Source organism: Coffea eugenioides, chromosome 5, assembly GCF_003713205.1.
Source record: "Coffea eugenioides isolate CCC68of chromosome 5, Ceug_1.0, whole genome shotgun sequence".
In the NCBI taxonomy this organism is placed as follows: Eukaryota; Viridiplantae; Streptophyta; class Magnoliopsida; order Gentianales; family Rubiaceae; genus Coffea; species Coffea eugenioides.
This window is the reverse complement of record NC_040039.1, coordinates 42,152,776-42,165,909: the sequence shown is the minus strand read 5'-3', so window position 1 is coordinate 42,165,909 and position 13,134 is coordinate 42,152,776. Positions and strand designations below refer to the sequence as shown.

The following is a 13,134-nucleotide window of genomic DNA, read 5'->3' as shown; positions in this document are numbered from 1 at the left end:
GAAGTCAAAATTGACGGCTATTTCTTCTCACAAAATTCCTATGTAATCTGCACTTCCTATTCGGCTAACAAAAGGGCGTAAAAGAAAGACTCCCAATTCCCCCTGACTTCTTCCGTGGCTGGCTCTCAAAAAGCTACCAAAACGATAGGAGTCCTGATCTCAACTTGACCAGGTGTCATTTCTCAAGATACTATGGCTCTGTTTGGATTAGCATTTTTTGAAAAATAATTTTTTTATCTACAATGCTACAGTAATACACAAATAAAAATAACTCCAAAAACACCATATCCGAATAATATATCAAAAACAACTCCAAATAAACGAAAAATTCAAAAATTTTTATTTCAAATAAAGCGAATTTGGTTTGAATTCAGTAATGGAGTTTTTGAAATTGAAAATAGAAATAAGATTTTTCAATTTCAATTTCGTTTTATATTATATATATATATATATATTAATATTTATTTATTATACCAGACGGGACGAGGGGTTAGCCCCTTAAACCAGGAACAAGTAAATAACAGAGGAGGAAAGCATAAAAGTTAGGAAGTGGGTCGCAGCCGGACTGCCACTAGTTAGTATAGGCGGTTGAACCAGCCATGTATAAACAAAATGTAAATAAAATGTAAGAATAAATTAGAGTGTTAGATCAGGCGGTATAACCAGCCATGTATGGTTAATATAATCAAAACAAATAAAAATAAGTAAATGAATATGAATGTAGGTGGCTCAACCAACCATTTGATTGAATTAGAATACAAGAATATAAAAGAAAAACTTACAAGGATATGAAGCTTGGACAAGCTCCTTTGTTTGATCCTAAAAACTAAAATATAAAAACTAGGAACTTGTTTGTAGAGAGAGGGAGGAGGATTCTTCAAGCTAGAGAGAGAAGTAGTTTTGAAGAATTGGTGTAAGAATGGTGTGTGGAATGTGTTGGGTTTGAGGGGTATTTATAGCAAAATTTCCGTAATGCTACAGTACCCGCTACAGTAATTTGCTACAGTACCGCTACAGTGCAATGTTTGTCTTTTGTTGCCGTGTTTGCATAGTAACTTGCCGGATTGCTACAGTGCTTCCGGTGTTACAGTAAAAATGATTTTTTCTGAATTTTGTTCCGATTGAGCCAGCTTTTCCGATTGAGCTAGCTTGAATATTTTGTTTTTAGAAGATAATTGCGGATAGCTCTTGTTTTGTCTCTTGAATCATTTTGTCAATCTCAGGTGCTTGTGTTCCCCCTTGATGCTTGATCCAATGTTTGTGAAGAATTAGCCTCTGAATTTTTCTTCGCCTTATGAAGCTTTGATCCTTCAAACTGTGAACTGTGTAGTTTGTTGGTTTTGCAACAATGTTGTTATGTTGATACCGAAGATAGGGAGGAATTCTTTGTCCAGTTTCAAAGTTGTAAAATACAACATTGAAGAATCTGATCCTATCTTCCCTGCATTGATGTTTGTGAGAATAATATTCTTTTGCAATAGAATTATTGGCAAGATGTTGAGGTATCCATTCGTCGACTGTTGCTGAATTTGTCATTCTTCCTGCAAAACAGAATTTGTTAGTTTTTTAGAAAAAGGCAGGAGGGCATTTGAATCAAGAAGTTGGGGTATTATGCCCTCGTTTGTAGTAAGATAAGGAACAAGTTTTTGAATAAAAGGTGTTCCAAGAATAACATTAGTGGATAGTTTTTCGGCTAGAAGAAATGTATTTGGAATAGATAAGGAGGAGAATTGGATTTGAACATTTGTTAACTTGAAGTTAATTTCAAGTTTGGATCCATTAGCTCCTCTGAGAATTTCGTTGTTTTGTTCAAAGAATTGAGGTGGGATAAGGCTTTCAAGAATACAATTTTGGTCTGCCCCCGTATCAAATAGGGCTTCAGTTTCGATCACATAATTATTATTAATTAGCAATCGAATCTGGACCAAATAATCCTTGTCTTCCTTGGGTTTTTTAGAAAGTTGTTCTAGGAATTCAGAATCCTCTTGATTGATAGGTTCCTCAATTGGTGTTAGGTTTTGAAGAACAAGGTTGTTAAGGTCTTGTTTGGCTTTAATTGATCTAATCTCCTCTTTGAGCAGATCAATTTCTGTTTGGAGGTATTGTAGGGTCAAAGGTTTAATAGATTTGGAAGGAAACCTATCAAGAATGTCTGTGAAATTATAGGTTTTAAGAATTCTAGGGTCTCTGGCTAAGGGATTTGAAGAATTTGTGGCTTGGTTCAAGGATTCTTTGAATTTGTCTAAATAGAGTTGTCTTTTCTCTATTTCAGAAGTATCTTCAATGATGTCAAGAAGAAGGTTTTGATCTTTTGTCAAAATATTGATGGTAGGACCTCCAGTAGGACCTCCTTCTTCTTTGTCGCCGGTGGTATGAGAGGAAGAAGATGTTGAAATATCATCTTCTAACTGATTGAGATAATCTTCTTCTCTTTCAGAATCATCAGTTTCTGATTCGATTAGAAGATTTGATATTTGGGTTTTAACTTGGTCTTCTAGCCCTAAGGTACTGATCCTTTGGTTAAGTTTACAGTAACGGGTTATATGTCCGGGTTTGTGGCATTTGAGAGGAGTTTGTTATTTGAGGAGACTGGATGGGTGGAGACTTTATGGGTAAAGGTTGTTTGGGCTGATATTTCTTTTTGTATATAGGTGGTTTTTCAAAATGTTTTGTGGGTTTGGGCCGTTTGTGAGGTTTTTTGTAGCAACTGGGTAACCCAAACTGTTCACAAAAGGATCCAAGATCTTTTCTCCTTTGGGCTCGATCCTTTGCTGGTTGTCTGAGCATCTTGTCTTGTCTGCACACTTTGAGTGCAACTTGTTGAATCTGACTGGTTAACTGTCCATAAGTTATTTCTTCCCATGGTACAGTTTCATTGTATTGAGTCCTTAGTTCTTCTCGAACAAGGTCTCGTAAAGATTTTGGAAGACCATCAAGGAATTTTTCCTTCCAATAGGCCTTGTTGCCATCTGTCCTGGAATATATCCTGGTTAAGAATGTATCCTTATACCATCGAAAGTCTGAAAGACTTTTGCATTTGAGATTGTTTAGCAACTCCGATGATTTTTCCCTGAATATCCCTGGATCACCTACGAACGTCTTTACAATAGTGAATATTAAGGTTGCTACCGCATCTGAGATAGTGTCTCCATCTCGAAGAATTGGTTCACCATTAGTATCCACCTTGACGGCATTGAGAATGTTGTCTTTGTCTTCTGTAGTGAGGTGTTCATCCCACCAACCTTTTAGTTGCCCAGTAAATCCTGTTATTAGGATATGAGCAGCTAATTGGTCAGTGCAGCCATGTGATGTCCTATAGGCTGTTGCCACCATCGTCATTTGTTGAAGGATTGTGAGAATGTTGTATTCAGAAATCCCATCTATACTCCATTCATATATGTTGTTGGCATTATATGAATTTTGCAGGATGTTGGGTTTTTCTTCAAGAAGGATATCTGGATAAGTGGCTCTGGAATAGTATAGTTTTTGTGGATTTTTCCAATTGGAAATTTGATTTTGTGAAGAAGAAGGTTGATGTAATTTGTTTAAAGTCAAGGGTTCTTGAGGTTCTCCTTTGATAATAGTGCAAGCTGTTTGACTAACACTTGCAGAACCTTGGTTATTTGACCCTTGTTTGGATGGTGGGGTAGAGAAGGATTGTTCTATTTTGGCTATCCGTTTTTCTAATTGGGTTAAGGGTTTGTTTTGAAGCTCTTTCTGAAATTTGGTTGATATTTCATGAGGCTTGAAAATTGGGTTTGATGAAGAAGTGGTTGTAGAAGGATTTTTAAGAATAGGTTGGGTTAAAAGATATTCTCCAAGTGCTTGGAGATACTTGTTGGTGTAGTTGTTTTGCTCATAAATTCCTTGGATGTCCTTGCTATTAATTGCTCCTTCATCCTGGATATTTTTAAGCTTGAATGGCTTGGCATTTATTTCCGTTGACTTGTATGTGAAGGTAATTGACTTGGATGGTGGAAGTTGTGCTTGGATTTCTCCTTCAGCTGTTTGCCACCTTGTTACCACATTTGTTGTTTGCGAAAAAGGATAATCAATCCCTTTTCTTTGTGAATATACTTCAAACCAATCGAAGAACTGAATATGTTGTTTTGTTCTTCTTAGAAACCAATAGAATTCTTCTTGTATCTTTTGTCGATTCTGTCCCTTGTATTTGTCAAAGAACCACATTCTTTTTGAATAATTGTTGTCAGCATAAAATTCTGTTCTGATATTTTGTTTGTCCAAAGAAATCACCCTTAACTCATCAAGTTGAGGACGATTCTCTGTTATTGAAGAATATGTAGGAGATCTAGGAATTCCTTCTTGCTCCGCATCATCAGAGGATTCATCTTGGGCCTCTGAAGGAGTAGGTCTGCTGGCTGCATACCTTGCTTGTGGGATTTTAGAAGAAAGATCTAGATCTTGAAGTCTGGTTGAAATGGAAGGGGTCAGCGGTCTGTCTGAAACTGACCTTCTTCCTGTTGAGTATCTAGGCATATCTATACCAGTTGTTGATGAAGATGATGCCCTGAAACTCATGGATATGTTGAATTTGATTTGAACAGCTCCAGAAGTAAATTGTTGGATGCTTGAAACTGATGTATTTTGTATTGGATCTGCTGGAGCTACCTCGGGAAGAACCCAGCTTTCTGGTAATGAGATCTGGTTCCAAGTAATAGATCTTGGGACTGTAATCCTAGATCTGGCCAAATCTGTTTGGAATAGGACTGTTTCTCCTTTTTGCAATGTCTTTAAGGCTCCTGTCCTGAATGCTGAATTCATAACTTTGTATTGAATTCTATAAATGATAGCCACAGGAAGAGTCCCAGTTTTGACTCTATAATTGGCAGTTTTTATGTTTAAAGTTAAAGTATCTAGAATATTTTTGTCTTTTAAAGAAACTGTAAAGTTTGGAAAACAATCAAAGTATACTAGTCCTCCACAAAGGCTAGTTTCTGCCATACCTAGGAGGGAATCATTGAATTCTAAGAATCTGCTATTTCTAAGACAAAGGAGTAGGGATGTATCTAGTCCTTCTCTAGTCAAAGGTTTAGCTGCAATTTGTACTAATCCAAAATGAATGTAATTGTATTTTTCTTTATGTTTTTCTATTGTTCTTTTGGATAATAGTTTGATTTCCTCATGATCAGCATCTAAAGCTATAGTTTGTTCTACTGTTTTGATTGTATAATCCGAGGTGGAAAACATCCATTTTCTATCTCTTTCGTATATATCAGTTTGAGTATATTTTGGAATTTCCCAATTGTCTATGTCTTGATTGACATCTTGTATATGAATTTCTTCTTTTAGTTTGTTGTTTGAAGAAGAACTAGAAGATGCAGAATTTGTTCTAAAAAAGGAAGCCATGTAAAAAGACAAGTAAAATTAAAAATAAGCTTAAATAAATGAATAAACTTTATAATCCTCTTCCCTTTGGCACAGAATCCTTCGGGATCCATGGAGGATAAACTATTTTTCTTAATCAAATTATAAAGGATAGTGTGAAACCTACAAGAAAAGATTAACCTTTTGAGAAGAATTAACTATGCATGACGACCATATTTCCATCATATTAAAGATAGTAAAAATAAACCTACGAGAATAGATCTAAATCTTTTGAGAAAGATTAACTATACATGACGACCATATTTCCAAACAAAATCATAAGATTGATAGTAAAAACCCATTTTCCCTGGATCTGATCTTGTGACACTTCCCCGTCTTGGAGTACATCCCAAGAACCTCAACGCCCCTATAGAGCCAAATCCCATGGTCTTACCTGGACCGGACGTTGGCACTTACTGGATCCATGCCATTAAATCAGATCCAAAGTCATGAAATCAGAACTATCAAAATTATAATAAACTTGAATACATTAGATGGTAATCACGAAGTTAACCAGTCTCATCTAATAAGATCTAAACTTGTAGATCTACACTATCAGTAGCATAAATAAGAAAGATGGTAATCACGAAATTAATAAATTTCATCAGGAAGATATAAACTTGTAGATCTACACTACCAACATCATAATAAGTAAAGAAAGATAGCCATCTCCCCACTTCCCCTTCTGGCTCTGATATTTTTTATTTCAATTTTGTTTTATAATATGTATATTTCAATTTGTATATTTCAATTATGTAATATTATATTATATATATAAATTATATTAATATGTATATGTATATTTTAATTATGTAGATTAATATGTATATTATATATATTATATCAACTGAAATAAATATTAATATTTTGTTTAAAATATATTTATATATATTTATAAATATATTTATATTTATATTTTATTTCAATTTTATTTTATAATATGTATATTAATATATATTAATATGTATATTTCAATTATGTATATTATGTTATATATATGAATTATAGTAATATTAATATGCATATTAATATGTATATTATATATATTATATCAACGGAAATAAATATTATATATTTATATATCAATATAATTTTTGTTTAAAAAATATTTATATATATTTATAAATATAAATATATTTATATATTTATATATTTATATAAATATATTTATTTCAATTTTGTTTTATAATATGTATATTAATATATATTAATATGTATATTTCAATTATGTATAATATATTATCTATATAAATTATATTAATATTAATATGTATATTTCAATTATGTATATTAATATGTATATTATATATATTATATAAATTGAAATAAATATATATATTTATATATAAATATTAATATTTTGTTTAAAATATATTTATATATATATTTATACATATATTTATATTTGTATAAATATATTTATTTCTATATATTTTTATATATTTATATAAATATATAAATATATAAATATATTTATTTCAATTTTGTTTTATAATATGTATATTAATATATATTAATATATATTAATATGTATATTTCAATTATGTATATTATATTATATATATATTATATTAATATTAATATGTATAGTTCAATTATCTATATTATATATATTATATCAATTGAAATAAATATATATATTTATATATAAATATAAATATTTTGTTTAAAATATTTTTATGTATATATTTATACAAATATATAAGTATATTTATTTATATATGTTTATATAAATATATATATTTCAATTTTGTTTTATAATATTATATTAATATATATTAATACATATATAACTTATATATAATTTATAAATATAATATGTATAATTATATTTATAAATATATATTATATATAATATGTATACATATTATATTTATAAATTATATTTATAATATATATTAATATACACATTATAAAGCAAAATTGAAATAAAAAATATTATATATAAATAAATAAATATTAATAGATAGAAACAGAGCCAGTATATATTTAAAAAAAATTACAAAAAAATTGTAAATTATAAAAATACTCAAAAATATATTTTAAAAATACCTCTAAAAACAATCCAAAAACCATCTACATTAAAAGTTTTTCATATACACAGCTACAGTAAAGTTTTTAAAAAGCACCTCCCAAAACAGGTAATCCAAATGGAGCCTATGTTTTCACACCAAATTGACAGGAGCATGGTGACCAAAAAATCTAGGTTAAAAAACGCCTATTAATATTATGTGATGGTGCAAATCAGAGTTTAATAACACTTATAGTTCGCGTGTATTACTCAGATTACAAAATGGAATTTAATAAATAAAAAAGATTAAACAGAGAATTAGTGGTTCTTTAGTAACTTTGGTTGTTGTAATTGGTAATTGGATTTAAAGGTTTGTTTTCTTTCTGATATTTTCAATATCGAAGGAATTAGTAAAAGTCGAACCCAACCATCTTAGAATCAATCACTAAACAAGGATGTCTTAATTGGCCTTTTTGGAGTGCCTATCTCTTGTGCAATTGCTGCATACTATAAACTATTGAAAGGTATTCACACAAGGACAATTCTCTCTCCATCAATTTGTTTCCTTTTTTTCTTTCTAGATCTCTAGGAGATACAGCATCATAAAAAGCCATGAAGATCCTGATACGAAAACTAGTGTTTTCATTTGGTACATGTTCGTTTTTGTTTTTGTTTTTGTTGGCTGAAAAGGTAAGGGGTGGTCCTCAGTGAAGCTTCATTTGCCATCTAGATTAGGTCTTTTGTGGTGAAAAAACTCCGACAAATTTTAAGGTTGGACAGACCAACGGAAGTTTAGCACACAGCAACTTGAAAATTATCTTAATTAGATCAGTTTTGTGGTGGACCTGAGCCAATGTCCAGTTATCAATCACTGGCAGCACCAAATTTATTTGGTATCAATCAATGACTAGAAAATATAATCCTGTTAAAAGCATCTTAGACAGTATCAATCAATGGCAGTACCAAATAATTTGGAGTCAATCACTATCCAGGGAAACCATCTTAGAACTCTCCTAGAAACGAAGCCACATGTTCGAATCCATGTTAAAAGGTAGAAAATATGATAGTACATTGATATGGAAGTGCGTTCTATCTTCCCTTTCAATTCTAATACATGTCGAATTAGGCTTTTCCTTACCCCCGTCGTATAAAAGTAGGAATAGACTTTTGCAAACATGCTGAAGAATACTCACACTGTTCAAGTAAATATAGACAAGGTGATAATTGTTTCCCCTGTGTGAATATCAGAATTTAGATTTCAAAAAGAATTTCTCCATGCATCTTTGTTTATCTAAATTAAATAAAGTGATAACAATGTATTGGCTTAATTCCTCCATGTTTGTTCAATATGAATTGAACAAAATGACGAAAATGTTTGTTTATGTAACTTGAATAACGATGTTTGTCAAGTAACAATGTTGATTACTGAAACCTAAAAGATTACTGAAACCTAACACTAGTATTAGTGTAGCATACAATCAAAATATATATTAAACTATCTAAATTATTGCCTGTCAAATTGATCTCTGCAAAGGGTATTCATCTTCCTTGAATATGTACAGTATAGGTAGTAGCATTCGTATTTCGTATATGTACAGTATAGGTAGTAACCTTAATTAAACAGTCAACTGAAGTCTAACACAATATTCTCTGCTACGAGATATGAGATTTCCCATTTGCCTTTCTATCTTTTTCACCAGAGTTCTTTCATTCTAGAGTAACAGAGGGATATTATCCAAAATTTAAAAGAAATAAACTGAAATTATAAACAACAACAACAATGACAACGACGACAACAACAACAACAGAAGAACCACAAGAGGACACATTGGAAATTATAATTCAATAATTGTTTATATTGTAGAATTCAATAATTTATGTTTCCCCCGTGAGGCATGCGCTCTAATTGTTTATTATATAGTGCACCGCATCCTCCTATTATATAGTGCACCGCATCCTCCTTTTAACATGTTGATAAATGCAATTTGCAGATGGGATCTTGAGGCAATGGAAGGGCTACCTGAATACATGAGAATATGTTACATGGCACTGTACAATACTACTAACGAAATTTGCTACAAGATCCTCAAAGAAAATGGTTGGAGTGTCCTCCCATATCTAAAAGCAACGGTAATACAATCTTTTTCAAGCTTTTCTTTTCCTTCTTTCATAAAGGTAAACTATAATTGGTGTTTCGTTGTCTCAATAGCTGGCTCTTGAATTGGCTCCTCAAAGCTGGTCCATCCAAATCAACAATTTTTCGGACAAATATGACATTATCTTATAGTAATTTTTTTGGACAAATATGCCTCATTAATTTTCCAACTTGATTTAGAAAGCAAATATTGGCTGCCATCTTATTATTGTTAAGCCTAATGTTCTGTTTGTCACTTTCGTGATGACAGTGGATAGACATGATCGAAGGCTTTATGCTGGAAGCAAGCTGGTATAACAATGGTCAAGTACCAAACATGGAAGAATATGTAGAAAATGGTGTTACAACAGCAGGAGCCTACATGGCCATGGTGCATCTATTCTTCCTCATAGGACAAGGGGTCACAGAGGAAAATGTAAAATTGTTGATGAAACCCTACCCTAAGCTCTTTTCCTGCTCGGGCAGAATTCTTCGACTTTGGGATGATTTAGGGACCGCAAAGGTATGTTGTTACAATATTTTCAGAAGCTTTACAAATTTTTGTCCAAAATCAATATTGCGGTCCAAGAAAACAAAGAAAAAAATGGGAAAAAAAAGGCCTTAGATACCTATAACGGACCGTCGAATAACATTTTAAGGTTAATTTTAAGCCTTGTAACAAGTGGAATCTTTGATTTGATCTAAAAATTCTACCATTGTGTCAAACTAGTCCTTAAATTGTCCCACATATTATTCTCTGCAATTTGCGATGCTCAGGTAATTTTCTTGGAAGGGATAATTTCCAAGGTTTTAACTTTATGCAACTTCATCACTTAAAGACCAAGTCCAACTTGATTGTAAAATTTACAGTTTTTCCAAGCCAAGTTGGAAGCAATTGAACTAATTTGTAGATAATGTTTCTTTTTCGGTAACACAATTTTAGGAGGAGCAAGAAAGGGGCGACCTTGCATCAAGCATACAACTATTCATGAGGGAGAACAACATAACATGTGATGAAGAAGGCAGAAAAAGAATCTTGCAACTCATAGATAATCTGTGGAAGGACCTCAACTGGGAATTAGTGTCTCGAGATGCAATGCCTCTTGCAATTATCAAAGCTGCATTCAACATGGCCAGATCTTCTCAAGTTGTGTATCAGCATGAAGAAGAAAGCTACTTTTCCAGCGTAGATAATTATGTGGAGTCTCTGTTTTTCACCCCTATAATTAATTGATCAATGTAAAATTATACATAAATAAGTATTAATAGCTATGGGCTTATTGTATGTATATTCTATGATTTTCATGATGATAAAAAAGAATCCATTGTTTTAGCCCGTCTTTTTGAGTAACTTTTAGATGTTTCACGGATTAAACTCTTCGATTTTCAAAATAAAATTCAAATATGGTTGATGGGGCCCTTTATTGTGTTTTAGTCGGTCTAGAGATGTAATACTGTATCAAGCTCATAATTTATCTCTGGAACTCTATTGGTGACATTACAGCAGGTAAAGAAAGTCACTGACCATATCCTTTCATGTTTCAACTGATCACTTAAAGAAATATGTAAAAAAAAAATTAAGTTTAAACATTCCTTGTTATTTAGAAGGATAAAAAATTATAATGGAGAGAAGCAAATTTCATTGTGAAAACTTTAAGAAAATATGGATGCCATTAGGCTTGCAAATGAGTTGAGTCGAGTTGAATTTTAGTCTAATTGACTCGAGTCTCGACTTAATTTTACCAAATTCAAAATTGATCTCAAATTTGAACCTATCGAACCTACTCGAAGTTAAGAAACTAAAAAAAATTAATTATTTTATTTTTTAAAAATGAATAAAATAGTCATTTTTTCTTAATATATAATAAAAATATTAGGATATATATATAATTTTACTATTAAATTAAATATATGTGTATGTGTGTGTATGTATATTCGAACCAACTCGCGAACTAATGAGTTGAGTTTCTTTATGCTTGACTCGAGTTCGATAGCTCGAGTTGGTCGGTTCAATTTCGACTCGAGTTCAAGCTAAGCTTTGACCGAGTCAACTCATAAATGAATCAGTTTGATTCATTTGCAACCGTAAATGCCATACATGTCATTCTCCGTAAAACAAAAAAATTATGACGACAAAAAAAAAAAAACCATTGATAAGATATGAATTTCCATCAACAATGTAAGTAATGCGACATGTACACGTAGCCTAAGAGATAAATAGATTTAGATATGGTTATTTAGAACTTTTTCCCGTTATTCTGCAAATACATTTTTTTAATCACTTTATTATTCACTTAAATCATATCATGAAAGTGTTATATTAGGTAATACTAAAACATTTTTCCAAACTAATCAGAACCCAATTCTAAGTACTGAAACAGCGACTCTAGGTGTACAATGGGTTACTTGATTCACCCTATTCCCGAAAAGTTTGCTTAATCAGATATACGAGAATGGGATTGCTTATTTACAAAGAATTATTGATTTGTATAAAGGGCAAGTAAGGTCGTCTCCTCATGGACTGGGGGTATTTGTCTCTTTTGAAATCCAAAGTAAGACGGGGTGTTTTTGTATAAAAGATGACAATTAAAGCAGTTCAACTAAAAATAAATAGCTAACTAAAAATTAAATGACAATTTACTACAATCAGATTAATAATAACTAAAGGTCTAGCCAAGAAATAATTTCAGTAATGGTTCACCTAATTGATCATCGATGCAAAGGTAATTCCAATTATTTACTAATAAATAGGTTATAACTGCCAAACAAGCGATGACAGTTAACCCCTACTTACTGTGTCCGTGATTAAAGTACGCTCGTTAATCACTGCTCTAATTGAGAAATAATTCTAGGTACGCCCGTAAGATTTAATTCCCCAATTGCCTTACGTATTAGAAGAGCCTAACGCATTACCAGGGTTATTTTAGATTAGCCTGCGTATTTCCCTGACACAAACCCAATCATGCCAGTTGTCACTATTTCAAGGTAATTAAACAATTACTGATTTAATACCCCAATTGACAATAGATTATTAGACCAATTCACTATTCGGATCAAAGATAATCAATTAATTTAACAACCATAAGCACTAAATCCATGGAATGTGCAAATACCAATAAATAAAAGAAATGAGTAAAATTAATTCGATCTTATAATTTTTAGATGAATCAAAACCTCCGTAGTTCCTTGACTAGACAAAGGAATTTAGTTCATTCACGATGAAAAAAGCCCGCACAAAGTTGTAGAATCAGTTACGGACATTATCTCCGAAATTGAGATGAGAAAACGATAGAATAAGAACAATGGAAAAAAAACTCCCCAAGTCAAAAGATGACTCCCCGTTTTTCTACCCTAGTGTCCAACATATGTGGACTCCTAGCCACTAAAGGACAAAATTGTCCAAAGCCAAAGAGAAGTCAAAATTGACGGCTACTTCTGCTCACAAAATTCCTATGTAATCTGCACTTCCTATTCGGCTAACAAAAGGGCGTAAAAGAAAGACTCCCAATTTCCCCTGACTTCTTCCGTGGCCGGCTCTCAAAAAGCTACCAAAACGATAGGAGTCCTGATCTCAACTTGACCAGGTGTCATTTCTCAAGATACT

General features: G+C 31.8%; 1 protein-coding gene across 1 annotated transcript; it reads left to right on the top strand.

Annotated features, from left to right (window-relative positions):
* Nucleotides 1-8,349: 8,349 nt before the first annotated feature.
* LOC113771700 (geraniol synthase, chloroplastic-like) lies at nt 8,350-10,764 on the top strand. The gene is made up of 4 exons (XM_027316269.1): nt 8,350-8,447; nt 9,388-9,526; nt 9,802-10,053; nt 10,474-10,764. Exons 1-4 carry the CDS (start codon nt 8,350-8,352, stop codon nt 10,762-10,764), a joined length of 780 nt encoding a protein of 259 aa, XP_027172070.1.
* The last annotated feature ends 2,370 nt before the right edge of the window (nt 10,765-13,134 follow it).